At 33.8% G+C, this 17,499-nt stretch overlaps 1 protein-coding gene across 1 annotated transcript; it reads right to left on the bottom strand.

Moving 5' to 3' along the window:
* Window positions 1–2,027: 2,027 nt before the first annotated feature.
* Window positions 2,028–17,499, bottom strand: LOC121382712. Its single transcript, XM_041512260.1, has 6 exons — window positions 17,404–17,499; window positions 12,389–12,794; window positions 10,928–11,251; window positions 8,843–8,976; window positions 6,945–7,164; window positions 2,028–5,653 (listed from the first exon to the last, which is right to left on the bottom strand). Exons 2-6 carry the CDS (start codon window positions 12,764–12,766, stop codon window positions 4,331–4,333), a joined length of 2,379 nt encoding a protein of 792 aa, XP_041368194.1. The 5' UTR covers window positions 12,767–12,794; window positions 17,404–17,499; the 3' UTR covers window positions 2,028–4,330.

Below are 17,499 nucleotides of genomic sequence, written 5' to 3'. Positions count from 1 at the left end.
ACCTTAGATATACTAGTTGTGGGGCAGGCAGGAAAACACTCCATCAATATTGATTGATCATTCAACCCATCGCACCTCTGGTGAGCACTACGATTAAGAAAGACAATGTTTAGAACCTTTTCAAAATGGAATTTGATTGATGTTTATCTAGATATCATTTCACTCTTTAACTTTTTCCATTTTTGCTACCTGGTCCAATAAAACTACAAGATAATCATTGCACATGTAGCTTCTAAAGCACCATTTGTGTAAAATAAGTAACTTTAGTCTGATAATTTGATAAAGGTATGTATACCTAGTCATTGGTGTAGCCCGGATTTTATATAATTGGGGGAGGGTCTACTAATGGGACAACACGAAAATATAAATTAGAAGAAAAAAAAGGAAGGTGTTGTTTGCAATGCCAGTGTCCAAAGTACACTTTTTTTTTTTTTTTTTATTATTTTTATCGCTTTCCTTTTACTCCTTTGAATTTCATCTCTTTTCTTGCCGATGTGGCAACTCCTATCTTTCAACTTCTTTCACTGTCCACCTCCACATCCCAGTCTTTGTCTCTCCAACCGCGATAAGTGCTCATCTCTTAGGCTATTCGTGCCACACACCTGTCATTCCCCATCAGCTTTTAGCTGTGGGCTTAGTCTGACCACTTATGAGGGTGTTCAGTAGTTACTTCTGGCATTGTTAAGAGGCAATTGTAATTACTTACTATGCTCCCCTACTACCGATGGTCGTTAGTTAATGCTGTGGGTCAAACCAGCTTTATTAGCAGCAGAGGATAAGGATACCAGGGAAGTACACAAGAGACTGCACCCGTGGAGGAAGTTGAGACAGGTAGGCTATGGTGTGGACAGTTCAGAAAGAGTTGGAGGAAACTGACAGAAAGGGTCGAAACAGATTGAAATCGTGGGAGAAATTGGAAAGTTTTTTATATTAAGATAGTCCAAAGTACATTTGGTGTTGAAGGTCATGTTCAGGCTGAGTAAATTATAATATCTACTTGGAATGTATCTAGACCAAAACCGAAATATTTAAAACTTGGAACTACAAAAAGAGAAAGATTTATTTAACAAAATGTCAGCTGCAAGGGATATTTTTATGCACTTACCATAGGCAGGATAGTGCTTACTATGGCCATTGATTTACCAGATACATGGGAATGGTTGTAACGGGGGGAAACCAGAATCCATTGAAGAAGTATTTGCATGAATACAATTAATATTCTGCTATTGAAGATATTTAAATTATAATACATCCCAAAATGGAGTCAATTCTGCAAATGTTTATCACATGTACCCTTTACTATCCACACACGCACAAAATACTTATTTAAAAAAACAAAAGACAAACATTCTGTACTTATATCCCCTTAAGGTTCACATAATATTTCGTCCTGGCCACACAAATAAAACATTTGGGCAGTCTCTCCATGATGGGTTAATGACCAGTTGTTGGTGAACAAAAACCTACACCTAGTCTTCATTGTCTTTCAACGCATTATTAGTGAAACAAGTTTTGTCTCGGACCTTCTGTCTACCCCATATATAGTTTTTAGGACTTTTACCCATATGGGCAGAGAGAAGTGGGGAAAGAAAAATTATCTTTCCGTAGGGAAAAAAACAACCATTTCTTCCCCTAGATATGTTTTGACATCATAATCAGTGCTTCACTACTTCACTATAGGCATTGACGTTGCAACCACAAATAACCGTGTCAACAACTTGCATCATCAGCGATATGTATGACAGCTACGATGCAACACTGTCTCTTGTTCTCAACTTGCAATCTTGTTTTCAATAACCGTATCATATGAAAATATCCATAAAATGATAAACATGGACAATGGTGTTTATCTTACACTCATGAACTGATGTTGTCCTTCCCTCACCACAGGCTCAGAAAGGACAACATCAATTCACTTGTGCAAGATGAACAGTATTGCTGAGTAGCGAGTTGAGTATTCTCTAATTGCTTTAACATTACTGTACTCTAAGAATGCTCGTTTCTCAATTTATAAAACAACAAGATAATCTTGTTTTAATATTTTTATTAGCAAGTCTTCAAAAGTGTATACAAAGAAATCCTGAAAATAATAAATAATATATATATATACATTAGTATTATCACAGAAAGGCACAATAATGTAATATCTGATCAGATACGGCTAGCTATAGCTGGAATGGCAGCAGTTACATCAGATGTCGATTCACTGGAATCTTTTGTTTTCAACTCTTCTAATACTCGTAACAGGCAATTAAATGCTTTATTATTATTATTTTTTATTTTATTTAAAATGTTTTTGTTTTTTAATAAATATACACTGTACAGAAAGGCTGTATTTTTTGCAGAAATGTTTTTAGATCTAATATATAATAATTCATATCAATAAAGTTTTGTTTATTTGAATACTTTCAACCAAGTTTTGAACTAGGCACACTTGGTTTGTCTAGGAAACATTGACTTTTTGAAGGGAGGGGTACCTCTTGTTCCTCTTCTTTTTTTGCCATTTTAATGATGTATGTGTATACTACTTCAGTTATTCCTGCATATCCTATAGTAAATGGATATTTTGAACAAGTACTTTATTTATATATTGTTTTTGGAAGAAGACAATAAATGTTTGTGATAGTAATAAACAACACATAATGTCAAGTATTCTGTTTCATATGGACTGAATGATGAAAAATACATTGACTATTGAGTGTCAAATTAAGGTAAGTCAAGTGATGATCAACATTAATATAAAAATTAAAGAGTTAAAATAAAACACTAAAGAACTGTGCAAAAAATACAAATATCACAGATGGGTAAAATAAAAATTTAGAATAAAATTCAGTATTACGAAGAAATTTCAACAAAAGTTCACATTGCTCCTACCAAATATATATATCTTTCCTAGTTTGCTTAATATGATTGCACTTCCACCAAAATAACTGAATGTGTCCAATATCTACGACCAATTGGAGCATGACAAGACCATTTCATCTTTCCTGCACCGCCTATAGGAGGAGTGCCACTCCCAGGACTGGCTAGACAGAATGAAGCACCATTCTAATCATCTTGCCAAGTTGAAAAGATAAATTGGTTAATGCTGTGTTTAAAATCGGTATAAGATACACCATCACTGGCATGAGGCAGATCCAAAGCAGACTTGGAAGCAGAATCTGCTTTTTGTTTAAGTGGAGCACTAATAGGGACTGCCAAGGTACAGTGTGTGCTTAATCATTAATTGGACAAATGACAAGTTTGAAATTTCTCTTCAACTTTAAAAAACAAAAGAAGATTATTCTATATTTTATGAAATCAAACTTGGACAAAACAAATACTACAAATGTATTAAAGGGTACACACATATTTTCAAAATTCTTATCCTGCTAACTATATAAACAAGAGTAGTTAACAAGCTTTAAACCATTACATGTCCTGTAAATGATGCAACTAATTATATGTCGCATGATTTTGTCATGAATTGCAGATAATTATTAGACATGGCATTAGACAATAGTCGGGAGCAAATATAGTTCTACAAGCAATCATTTTATTCTATGTTGATTACATCGGTAACATTTGTTAATCTTCAGCTGAGATTTATGCATACCAGCCCATGACATCCTAAATGCCCACCTATGGTTTAAAAATAAAGCTACAGTATGTTTTAGTCTCACGGAAATTATGAAAAGGGTCATAATTATAAAGAGGACTTATTTTAAATATTTTTAGTTAAATATTTGTTACTTTCATCATAATGTGTCCAAACTGCATGATTTTGGTACATTTTTTTTACCATGTTCACACCCACACAAACCACACCCAAGTGGGAGTTGGCAGATATCACACATATATTTATGGAAACTTTGCTCATCAAACCTTACAAAAACCCTTATTTGAATAAAGGTTCAGCTATTAAATTGTTCACAAAATCAGCTTGTTTGAAAATTGCCCAAAATTATTGCGCCCCACTTTTGTCACAAGAAAAACCTGATGTATGAATACCAAGCCTAATTATAGTTAAACCATTTACAAACCAATTGTCATTTTTAAAAATAACTCCTTGGCTATCACTAAGCTTAAGAATTTACTTCCTATGCCAAATAATTAGCCTTCAAACATGGATCTGTGCAAAACCAACATGCAAACTCTTTGTGTGCCTGGGTACACAAGGGAGATAAAAGTACACTGCTACCATACCCACACACATATCTGCAACAGTAAATGACAATATTAGACACAGTTAAAGGCACCATGCTCACAAAATGCTTAACTTCATTATGTACATATTCACCCCTTCACTTGAAATCGAAAACAGAGTATTGTGCTTGAAAATGTGGACGCATCATGTTACCATCGTATGCCGTCTTTTTTCTGATTCCATAGCTATATGTGGCCTATTTGCTTGAGTCAGAGGTGCTGAAGGTAGCGTCTTGAAACCCATATGCATCTTACTGCCTGAACTTTGCATTGCTAAGGGTAATAATTCACGAGGTGGTAGCGAGTAGAATGCTTGCACTGTGGCTTGCCGAGCCTTCAGTTTCTCCACTCTTGCTCTGGCTTCCATCATCTTCTCATTTGCCTCTTGAAGCATCTTGGTTCCTAAATCTGACTTCAAAGCAGCTGCTTCACTCTGACGTATTAGCTGTCTGTGCTCTAAAAATTTCTTGACAGTATTTAACTGATCAGTTTCAATTTGCTTTCGATTTTGAACAAAGTTAATTTTGGCCAGCGTCTGATCTTCAGATCGCGTCTGCCTATCATGGCGGAGAAGAGCGATGGAAACTGAAGTATGCTGGTTGCTGAAATCTGAAACAAACGTGTTGTCTGCTTGAAGGGTCTTTGTGACATCTACTGACTTGATTTTGAACTCCTGCCTCTTGTCAAGGTAATTCAGTCTCTGTAGGTCGTGTTTTTCAAGTGCATCCAACATGCGAGCTCTGTCCTCATCACGCTTTTTCTGTATATGGTTCCTTCTTTCTTCGTGATAGAAGTTTATTCTTTCCTTTGCTCTATTTCGTTCTTGGCGCATACTGAAGTTGTGCTCCATTTTAGCTGCACTTTTTTCCGCCTTTTCGCGATCTTTGTAAGCTTTCTGGACTGCCAACAAGCAAGACATTCCCATGGTTCCGTGTACTCTGGAAAAGAGTCTTTGATTTAGTGTTGTTTTTTTCTTGGGTGGTAGTTTAGGAACACCATATTTCTCTAACACATAATTGTGATTTTCATACTCTGCATCTCGTATAGCTTTTCCAATTTCTCTTCGATCCAAAATCATTTCAGTTGTTGGATCAACAAAGAAAATGTTTGGCTTTCGACCCCGCAGTCGAAAATTAGTTTTAGGATCCTTGTTATTGGCTTCATTGGGCAGATCAGATTCATCTGGACTTACACTAGGAACAACAGGACCAAAGAATACTCTGACATCCTTTATTCGTTTCGTTTTTTTGTTGCGTTTCTTTTGTTTTCTCCTTTCGTCTTTTGACCTAGCAGTGACCATTCCGTCTTGTGAGTCCATTGTAAAGAATCTTTCCATAGCAGTAATCTCATCTTGAGGAGTCTGCAAGGTGTAGCTCTGAAGTTTGGAAAGATTGATGATGAGGTTCTTTTTCATTTTATGCGCATTAAAAGTATCTTCATCAATGCCTGAAAATGTTCCTGGCAAGCCCTGAAATATTGAAAAGCAACATGTTACAAGTTTGTCTTTTGAGTTGGGAATGGTGTGAAATTAGGTCCCTTGATTTTTTTTTAGCACAGAGCTGTTTAAAATAAATCAATGCAGCAGATGCTATTCAAATATGATATACATAGAGTGATAATTTACTAATTTAATTGGCTAAGAAAAAAAGCTTCACTTTAGTTTTTGAAGATGGTCGTGAAAAACATTAAAGGCCGAGTGTAACTAAATGCATTTCCAGTATTTCAACATATGCATTAAAGAAAGACAGACTTCGTAAATTCCGCCCTTAGTGTATGTTGGGGGCAGGATTTAGCTCAGTTGGTTGAGTGCTCACCTTAGGTGCTTGCGTCGTAGGATCGAACCACCTCGGTGGATCCATTAAACTGATTGGATTTTGTTTTCATTCCAACCAGTGCACCACAACTGGTCAAAGGTTGTGGTATGTGCTTTCCTGTTTGTGGGAAAGTGCATATGAAAGATCCTTTGCTACTAATGGAAAAATGTAGGTTTCCTCTGATGACTATGTGTCAGAATTACCAAATGTTTGACATCCAATAGCCGATGATTAATTAATCAATGTGCTCTAGTGGTATCATTAAACAAAAGAAGAAAAACTTGGTGTATTTACTGTTAAAAATGTGATGACATAAAAAAGGTTGTGCAATATGTTTGCTTTAGATAAGTATAATGAAAAAAGTCTGGATGTTAGGAATAGTTTAGCTTCTGTAAATTTCAAAAGGTGTAAAGTTTACAAGATGAAACCGATGGGTTTATGATTTAACTTTTATGAATAAGTTTCTAATTGAATAATATAAAACAGTATTATTTTTAGATAATTGAAGACCATAGTATTGTTTAATAAATGCCCATGAAACAATTATCTGGTAAAACAAGCATAAAATGCTAGATTTCTACTCAATTGAAAAAGTATGACTGATGACATAACTGAACAAGATTTTTAAAAAATTTAATGACTGAATTATAATTGTTTTATGAAGATGTATGCTACATGATAATGTAACTAGTAGAAATGAAAATAATTCAATGAACATTATCTCTTAAGGCTTCAAACCCTACAATTACCCACAGAAATTGACAATGCCATGGATATTACTATAGAGTTTTTATTTCTCTGCGGCCCTTTTTTTTTTAACATGGACTATATTCAATTTTGTTTTTCATGGCATCTTTTCTGCCATGTACATTTTCTTAATTGCAGGGATTGAGACCTCCCTGATTTTTCCAAAGTATGACCTTCATGCTTAAAACTGATAATCACCTGAGACATTAGCAACCTGTGTGAAGACTCTGTAAGATCTGAGCCGGGCCTTCTGTTCTGCATATACATATCATAGTCAGTTGATGATCCCACAATGCCAAAGTCCTGCAGGTTCAAGGTCATAATAGTGCTCGGTGTTGATGGTGGTGGCGGTACAACATCATCAGGTAATATTTCTTTTGGACTCTTTGCAGCCTTATGCTTTAGTTTGTCCTTGTGTCTGAAAACAGTGATACAAAAGTGATGTTTGTGGCTGCAGACCTCTGAGAATTGAACCTTTAGGAAAACCATTTATGGAGTGTGCTAGAGCCTCCACGAGTCCAACATATTGGACTCGAGTACTTGAGGGTCAAACTCGACCCAAACCAGAGTACCCGACACTTACACTAGATGATGATGAGATTAAGGAATAAAGTAAAATAGCATTTAATTCCAGCACTGAACATGAATGCCAAATCATGCCACTGTATTGCATTTAGAAACCGGTTGATATGTTCAGTGTTGTGGACAGATGGCCAGTTTAAAAAGAGAAACTAGTGAATGATCATGTAATTATTGTGTAGCTTATATCGTTGATTATCTACTGCTGAAAATATTGTCCTACATTGTCCACTGTATTATAGTTGATCATTGTATTCCACCTTGTACGGGTACTCGAGTCCTATGAATGGACTCGAGTCTTGCTAGACTCGACACGTGCCAGAGTACTCATGGAGACCCTAGAGTGTGCCAGGAAATAATCAGGTAACCCATACAATACAAAAGAAGTGAAAACAAAATTAATGAATGAAAGTTTAACAACATTTAAAGATATCGGCTATTGGGTGTCAAATAATGGTAAATTTATAAATGAATAAATCAATGATCAACATCAATAGAATAATTCAAAAGTTAAATTAAAATGCAGTGTAAAGAATATTGCAAAACATACAAATATTATTAGTAAGTTAAGTTAAAATTTGGAATAAAGTTTGATATCTTGAAGAAATTTCAAAACAAGTTCTCGCATTTCTCCCTTCAAATACATGTATATCTTTTCTTGTTTGATTAAGATGATTTTACTCCACTAAAATGTGGCATACTGTCAAAACACACTGACAGTACTCACTCTTCAGAATAAATTAATGTGTCAAATATGTATGAATGGTGCAAGCACGACAAGTCCCATTTCATCCTTCCTGTACTGACTATAGTTGGACTGCCACTCTCCCAGGACTAGCTTCACAGAATGAAGCTTGTTCACAACCGCACCATTCCAATCATCTTGCCAAGTTGAAAAGATATATTGTTTAAAATCATATTTAAAATCGGTGTTGGGAATCCCAACCGCATCATGAATCTACTTTTTTAATGTTACTGATGCTAATATGGCTAGGCATCCTGAAAACAAAATGAAGTACTGTACATGTACTTCAATGATATTTTATTCTGTGCAGTAATTAACAAAAGGTAACAAAAACACTGATGTAACTTGTCAGTCAAATGTTTGCTTCAAATTTTCTGATAGCTGCAATGTTGCAGACACCTGGTAACAAAGCTTTTTTTAACAACTATAATTACATATTATATATATTTTTCTGCATAAAATATCAGTAGCTGTGTATTAAATGTGTTTCTGATCATCCTAGTTTTTGTGCTAGGACACACTTCATTTTATTTCCTAAATGCGAATCCAGTTCGGGCTATTTACAGACATTAAGATGATCAGAAACACATTGAATGTACAGACTGATATTCTAAATAAGAAAATATATATATATATATATATAAATATATATATATATTCTATTATTCGGAAACATTGTACAATGCAGCAAACTCAGCACAGTCCCTTTAAGTGTCTTCCATCCATTGAGATTCTGCAGTACCAATAACAGAAATTACTGCTGCATACTTACTTTATTCTGCACAAGTAACCACGCACATATCTCTGTATGATGTGAATTGGGGACCAGTGGGCCAGGATCCTGGTGATTTCAGACTCCAGCTGTCGAAGGCACTCCATTTCTTGTTCAATTGTACTAACAGCATCCTAAATGATATGAAGATGCAATAATCATGACACTTTCAAATTGTTAGAACCTTCGGTAAATGACAGAAAATCAACCTTGTCCTGATATTCTGATTGTTGAAACAAATGAATAATGTCACAACTACATGTAGATATCATTAGTCTACATTTTCCAAATTATGTGACTAACATTATAAATACAGTCTGCTTTGTTAAAAAATGTAAATCAACCATGACTCAGTTGCTATAGATGTATGATATAGGGTGAGACAATACTAAATACTTTTTTTGCATTTCTTGTTCAGTTGTACTAACAGCATCCTAAATGACATGAAGATGCAATAATCATGACACTTTCAAATTGTTAGAACCTTCGGTAAATGACAGAAAATCAACCTTGTCCTGATATTCTGATTCCGAGTAAACTGGAACTTTTCCACCTAACTACAAATTGTTGAAACAAATGAATAATGTCACAACTACATGTAGATATCATTAGTCTACATTTTCCAAATTATGTGACCAACATTATATATACAGTCTGCTTTGTTAAAAAATTCATTTAAACTACATGAATCACACCATGACTCAGTTGCTCAGGGCTTCTAGATTATGGTAGGCCCACTCCCATGGCTAGGGATATTCAGTGTTAGGATAGTAAATAATTACCATAGCTAGCCCGGCATTTACATATTTTGTAAATATAAATATCTTGCCCCCTCTTTCTACCCCAATCTAAGGATTTTTAAGCTCAATCTCTCTCTTTAGGTAACATATCTGATTATTACTACCGGGTATTAGTAAAATTGTACTTAAAATTGTAGGGCTAGTACATTTTTAATCATGGCTAGTACATTTTTAAAATCACTGATCCCATGGTTAGTGGATTTTTATAAAATTCTAGAAGCCCCGAGTTGCTATAGATGTTATTATCTAGGGTGAGACAATACAAAATACTCCTTTTGCATTGGCCTATTGGGTTTTTGAATCTGTCAAAATAATATATTTGGATTAAACCGTGACCAATTTGCACTTAATTATTTGTTTCAAATAGTGGAAATAAGGTTAGCGATAACCACTGATGCTGCTAACGTATGGCCAATAAAATCAATACAAATTTAAAGATGATTACAAATATCACTAGCTGGTGACCTCATCTCGTAACAAAAGTTGGGTCTAACTTAGATTGCATAATTTGCAAAGTTCCATCCATTTTTGTGGATAATCAAGACTTAAAAAATGTGTGACATTTAACAAACTTAATATTCTAGTGAAGCTAACTTCCTGATCTTTGCTTAAATAATGACATATTTTAAATTCCAGAATTTGCATTAGTGTACATCAGCAATTGTATTGTAACAATGACCCAGTCAGATTTGTGGTTACAAATATGTTGAATTAAAATGATACTTTTAATAGTATTATTACCGCACTGGTCAGTCATCAGATTTGAACTTAACAGTTGAACAAGTATTTATTGTACATTAAAATTACTTTTATTAAATAAATTGATTTAGAAAATTACAAACAGTCAGGAATTCAAAGTTTTAATATTTTTTTAAAGCTGCTGACCCTAGTTTGGAAAGATGTAGCGGATTTCCTTTCTAAGTCTATATGTCAGAATTACCAAATGTTTGATATCCCATAGCCGATGATCAATGTGCTCTAATGGTGTCGTTAAACCAAACAAACTTTAACTTTTTAAGATTATTTTTCAGCTACTACAGATAACAGGATGACCAGAAATCATGGATTTTCCAAAATTGATAATTTAAGCTAAAAGTTTTAAGAAATATGTAAGTTAATGGTAAAAAAAAAAGTGTAACTGAGAAATATTTCATACTAATAGCTAGGATCTGCAACTGTAATATTACAAAATAGTGGGTGGGTAGGTGTCTGGTTGTTGGTTTTGGGTTGGGTTTTTTAACCTATAAATATAGCTACACAAATTTTATTTTAATGATAAACCAACCTGAACGCTTGGTTTAGACAAATCTATTCTGAATGGGGGCTGCATGGTGCTATACGGTCCATCAAACAAGGCATCTTCGATAATCTCTTCATCTGAAATGACGTAACTGTCCAGTGCTTTGAGCGACCACACACTGTTGACAACATGGTGTCGGTAATTCTTCCTAATACTCAGTGGTGTATCGTACAGTGTTAATGCAATTAACTGAGGGCACGTAGCCAGACTGTACAGAGTTTCAAACTTTCCAAGTGGGTTGTCGTGGAGATACAGAAATTTCAGACTTCTCAGGCCTGACCAAAATGCTATTCCTGGCACACTTGAAAGCTAAAATATAAAATATATAAACAAAATTTAATACCTTCAGTGAATATGGGAAAACCCCCAAATGCAGTTCTTATGGTTTGAGTCAAGCATTTATTCTCGATAGGATGTGCTCACACAGAACAATTTCCGTGTGGGCAAAAAACTGCTGGTCTCATCACATGCTGATATTACTATTTTATCTTACCCAGAATTACTGTAAGTTTAACACTGAGAGCAATTACCGGTACTCTCCTACATTAATTTTAGGACAGCAGTTTATTGCTCACCAACCATTTTCAAACCATAAGCACTGAAAAGATACTAAATTTGTACATTGTACTTCACAACATCACAAACAGCAATTTATAGCAATACCGGGGTAATTCTACTTCTAGTTTATTTAGTAGAACAAAAAGGTTAACAGTTTTCATACTACATGTTAATTTGTTTTATACATATTTTGGTACAAGAATTTGAAATGCTAACATTTTGTATAAAAGACTTTCTTCAGTAGTGTTTTGATGTACTGATCCTTATGCAATATTAGTGTATTAATATATGCAGCAGGATACTCTTTTTATGTCCCTCTATCTATCTGAGGTTCAAGTATACAAACCCTAGTTCAGACATGTGCTGGTAGTACTTACTAAACCAAATAACTTCTGGCTGGGTCAAAGTGCGAGGTACACCAAACTTTTGATAGAGAAGTGAACACCACAAGTCCTGTGATTGGTTATAAATGTGAATGTGTTGGTTGTAAAAAACAATAGTTTCATCTGGGTAAAAAAAAAAGCAGTTTTATTTCATCTAGTACCAATGTGTCAAGTAGCCTTGTGCTTGAAACATGTATGGGGTACTTGTAAAAAAAAAAAAAAAATTGAATTTTGTGTGGAACTAGGGTAGTCATAGACGCTACCCGTTATCTCAGAAATGAGCAGCTTGACCCCCAATTTTTTCGGATTCACTTTAAGTGTGAGGGGTGGTAGTATTTATATCTGTGGCGTTTATGTCGATTGATACGCTGCAGGTAGGAGTTTTAGCCACATATGTTACTATTGTCGTCTATGGGATTTGATTTGGTAGTATACATCCTGCTGGAAAACTTTCCCCGGGCAGTGTGTGTATTCTAAAGTTAACATTAGTTTAACCTAATCTCACCTGGTTGCCATGGACATCTAACTTGACAAGCTGTCGACATGACACTAGACCGTCAATCTTTTGTAAGAAATTGTTGCTTAAAATACAAATCTTCAAATTGATGCAGTATGAAATATCTCCAATTTTCCTGACATGTACTCCATCCAACTTAACCAGACTCAGTGATTTAATATTCTTGACTCTGCCTCTTTTCCAAGCAGAATTGTTAATGAGGAAGTCCTGGGTTGGCACAATGAAGTAACCATTCAGCTCAGCTTGTCTGACAGCCTCCTGCTCTCTCTTCTTGTAATACGGGCTACGTTGGTCATTAGAGTGCGACTTGGAGTACTCATAGTCATGAAGACGAGAGAATTTGGCCCAGTCTGGTATGCTAACCATGGTGATTGTCTTCCTAACACATCAAGTGCTAAAATAAAGAAGGTTTTTTAAATTTAAAAACAAATATTTGAATATAAAATTATTCAAAAAAAATTAATGTTAGTATTCAAACATGTATTATTAGATTTACGTATACTAACAGTAAGAACTCTTCATAAAAAGTAACTCTGTACAAGAATATGACAAATCTATGAATTTAGATATCTATACAGAGAATAAAACAATAAATTGACCCTCACAAAGCTTGTTGTGAACTGGATGGAAAACAACAGCCAAATATTTGAAATAAAATCAACTAGTATTATGTGCACTGGAATCTACAGTAAGAACTCTTCATAAAAAGTAACTCTGTACAAGAATATGACAAATCTATGAATTTAGATATCTATACAGAGAATAAAACAATAAATTGACCCTCACAAAGCTTGTTGTGAACTGGATGGAAAACAACAGCCAAATATTTGAAATAAAATCAACTAGTATTATGTGCACTGGAATCTACCTCCTCAAAAATTGTATCTGTATGTTAACAACTATCTATCATAAATTGGATGTTTGCCAATATAAACAACTACAATGAAAATATATCCTTAGAAAAATGTTTTTACAAAAAAGATTCAAACATATCAATTACTCATTAATAATTTTGTATTGAATGATTTGACATACTAGTATAAACAGCCTTGGTTAACTTTGGAGCAAAAAAAGCAGGACTTTCCTATTACTGAAAGATCCAGCTATCATAATCCTTTTATAGATTTCAGCACAACTTATGGGTGACAGATTTTCTTTTAAACTGTTTTACCATATTGATATGGCTGCTTGAATAACATTTGCATGTAACTGAAAATGGTTTGGATTATGCAAACTAACACAAATCATTTGTTTAGCCTGATAAAAGACTGCTCCATGCAAGTTGATCATGATTATAATTCAATTATAATGGTAAAAAAATAAAATTAAATCATTAAGGACTTGACAAAAATAAGAAAGGTCACATGGTACTATGGATAAAATACCAAAAGGTAGTGACAAAGTTAACAAAATAAGAACAGTCATGAGGCTTATTAAAGGGACATACCCTAGTTTTTAAACACTAAAGCATATTTTTTACTATCAATGCCATTTTTGATAATTAAAATCATACTTTACTCAGATTTTATTGTTTAGATTATCCATTTCCGTACATTGGAAGTGGTTTTGGTCATCCTGGTATTTTTAATATCACAAAATGCATGCATTTCTCATATTTGTAGAGGGTATTTCACCATTTCAAAGTCACAGATTCATTTTTCACTCAGTTGTAACTTTATCCAAATGAGTTGGTGGTTTGTAGATTAACTAAACTTAATGTGCATTTTCCTTGGCTGAAACTAGGGTCTATCCCTTTAAACAAATGATTGATGGATTTTTTTGGGGAGGTTTTTTTTTTAATATAATGTTACAAAATATTCTTTTAAAAATTATCTTGAAAAGGTATGTAAATACTCCAGTCCATATTCTAATGCTAACATCTATCCTAAACAATTTGTGTGCTTTTGCTTTTGTCCTCGAACATTTTTACAAGACAAGGATCCAGTTTTGTACCAATTCTGCATATGTACCCTTGGCACACATAGCCAGGTTTTCCAGTGTCAGAAGTAATGCTTTTTTTGGCTATCAATTTTAAAAACTGACCATGTCCATTACATGATGGGTTTTAAATTTGGGTGACATGATGGGTTTTAACCGTGTAATGGTGGGGGGGGGGGGGGGGGGGGGGGGGGGTCCATTAGGCTATAACCATCAATTCCTAATGTCCCTCCTCTACTGACCTCTTCAGTATGTAAAACATGTTTTATTTTAGCTCTTTAAGTTAGTTTGAACATTGTTTGAATCAGTCTTATAGTGTAACATCTCAATAAAATTTTCTAGAAAAGTCAACTCAAACTGCCTTAATATGACGGATGGATGGAGAGATAGAATGATGGATGCATCAATGGGTGGGTGGAAGATGGATGGATGGATGAAGTTGGAATGATAGATGGATGGACAAAGGAATAGACTGATGTAAGGAAGGATGGATCTGGATGATTTCAAATAGATGGATCGGTTTTGAATGGTTGGATTGATGGTTGGAGTTACCTTACTAAATTAACAACAACAGTTAGGGCTAAAATCTAGAGCTATTTATGTTATGTAATGATATTAAAATAAATTCTGTAATTCACTGATTATACATTAACATAATGTACTGAATATGAATAAACATACCAGAACATTATAAGTATAATAGGTGGCTGATGTATGAGAACTTGTTTCCATGCCAAATAGTTGGATATTTTAGTTCCAGCTACAACAGCAATGATGGAATTACAGTTTGAACTTAAATGTTCACCCCTGTGCTGCAAATGTATTCCTTAGTTTAAAACTGAAGAATTCAGTTGTTACATTTTATAAGAATTCTACAGTACAGGAGAAAAGTTAAAGGGACAGTCCTGAGTTTGCTGCAATTTTTAAGATGTTATTGACTAACAAACATTTTAACGACTGTAATTACATATCAAATATATTTTTATGCATAAAATATTAGTGGCTGGATATTAAACGTGTTTCTAATCATTCTAGTATTTGTACTAGGTTAAATTTCATTTTATTTCCTTTTTTTTTATTTTTGTAAATTTCATTTTATTTCCTAAATTTTTATTTGTTTTTCGTTCGTATGAAATTATTTGAAGAGAAAATCCAGTTTGGGCTTCTTACAAGTATTAAGATGACCAGAAACACATTGAATAAACAGACACTGATATTTGAAACAAGAAAATATATTTAATGCATATTTTTAGACATTTAAAGATTTTATTAGTCGGAAACATCTTACAATGCAGAAAACTCATTACAGTCCCTTTAACTATAAAATAAGAAAAATGAAGACAATACTCTATACAGAACTGATATTGTTGCTTACTAATTGTGGATACTGAAATTACAATTGACATATATTTTTCATCTATAGAACACTCCAGGATTTTTCATATGGCAAGGGCTAGACTAGAAAACCTTCAGAGTAACAGACCTTCAGAATCTAAATATGCCATCTAAAGCACATCAGAATTAAATATGAAAAACAAAGAAGTTTTGTTTAATTTATTTTATTCATGAATGTATGATGTCATAAGTAAAAGGAAAGTCCTACCAGTAAAAGTTTTGAAAATAACAAGAAACCCACACTATTTTTGTGTGCATTTGAAAATAAATAACTTGTAGTAAATACCATAGTAAGAAAATGGTGTTCCCTGTGGGAAGGATTATAGATCCATGAAACTATCATAGATCTACCATCGACGTCCCAATCTGCGTTCACCTAATGACAAAAACACGAATATGATATTTACGGACATACTATTCTACATTTTTCAGCTACGATACGTGAAACAAACCAAATCAATTAACGTAAAACAGCAACAATGTTGACGCAAAACGAATCCATTCTAGTAAATAAAAGTGAAACACCCTCCAGTAAACAGGAAAGAGTGCGACATTTCTAACTGCGTTCAGGTACATGCGTTTGCAAAACGTATTGTACAGCACATGTGCTTTTTGTCATTTTCCATTTTTAAGGCCACTATATGAAAAAATATATATGTTTCTTAACTATACACAATTGACAAACACTTTGTTTAATACTTTTTTAAAAGGAAAAATTTAATTTCTCAAGCGTTCTGGTCCGGTCCGTGTTTTACCAACACCCATCGCTGACACTTGTTATCAATACTTGTTTATACAAGTGAATAGTTTGTAAAATATAATTTTGTTATAAATTGATTCTGAATTAACACAACACACTCAAAAATTATTTACAATTGTTGTGAATGGATTGTGAATACTATTCACTACAGTAGAGGCACAAAACTGTAGTATACCTTTTGCAGATCGAATATAACAATTGAAAACAAATTCTAACAACAGGGGTGCTAAAAATCATAAATATTAAATGCTTTGGCCTTGTTGATCTAGCATGTGTGAGGTCATGTGACACGCAACGAATGTTAATTCATCTTCCTCCATTTTAAGTCAATTTCTACAAGTCATGTGGACCCGATATAGGTAATTTTAAGGAATAAACAAAAACGACTTAGTAAAAATAATGGTTGTAGGGGTTTGTAAAGTTTTGTATTTACATACAAGTTTACTTGTTTGAACTTTATTGTTAATGAAAATGTTCTAGAACTTTGAAGAAAAACCTCACAAATGAACAACAAGCAGATGACAACAAATCAGATGTTAAGTGCATGAACCGTGCACGAAAAAACAAAGTGAACAGAGTTGAAAGCATAACGCAATTAGGGACATTGACGATATAATCCTTCCCACAGGGAAAACCATTTATTTGTTATTCATGTCTTCAAGATTTTAATTTATTTTACGGTGTTCATTGATCTCATTAAGAACAGCATTTCCAACAGGACATATTTTTACTAGCGGGATATATTTCTTTTGGACTGCTATTTCTAACAGCAGGCCATATTTTAATTTTTACTTCCTATTTTGTGTCCTGCTTTTGGTTTGGATATGTTTTGACTTGTATTAGTTTTTGGTAATAAAACAAAATTCGCTCCACCAATAAAACAGTTATTGTAAATTCGTTATAAATCTACCTTGAACCACTTTTTGTAATTTAGTGTTTCTTCGTTGCACTATTAAGAAAAGTGTAACGTATCTTTCCACAGCAAGCTGCCATTTGTACACGTTAC

Source organism: Gigantopelta aegis, chromosome 10 (assembly GCF_016097555.1).
Source record: "Gigantopelta aegis isolate Gae_Host chromosome 10, Gae_host_genome, whole genome shotgun sequence".
In the NCBI taxonomy this organism is placed as follows: Eukaryota; Metazoa; Mollusca; class Gastropoda; order Neomphalida; family Peltospiridae; genus Gigantopelta; species Gigantopelta aegis.
Note: the sequence above shows the minus strand (reverse complement) of the source record. Positions and strands in the feature narration are given on the sequence as shown.

Excerpts from the sequence above, each read along its gene's own strand:
- LOC121382712 (XM_041512260.1), bottom strand. The coding sequence starts at position 12,766 with ATGGTTAGCATACCAGACTGGGCCAAATTCTCTCGTCTTCATGACTAT. Across the intron at positions 11,252-12,388 it reads TAGATGTCCATGGCAACCAG|CTTTCAAGTGTGCCAGGAAT; the intron begins GTGAGATTAGGT and ends TTTATATTTTAG. Across the intron at positions 5,654-6,944 it reads ACAGGTTGCTAATGTCTCAG|GGCTTGCCAGGAACATTTTC; the intron begins GTGATTATCAGT and ends TCAATATTTCAG.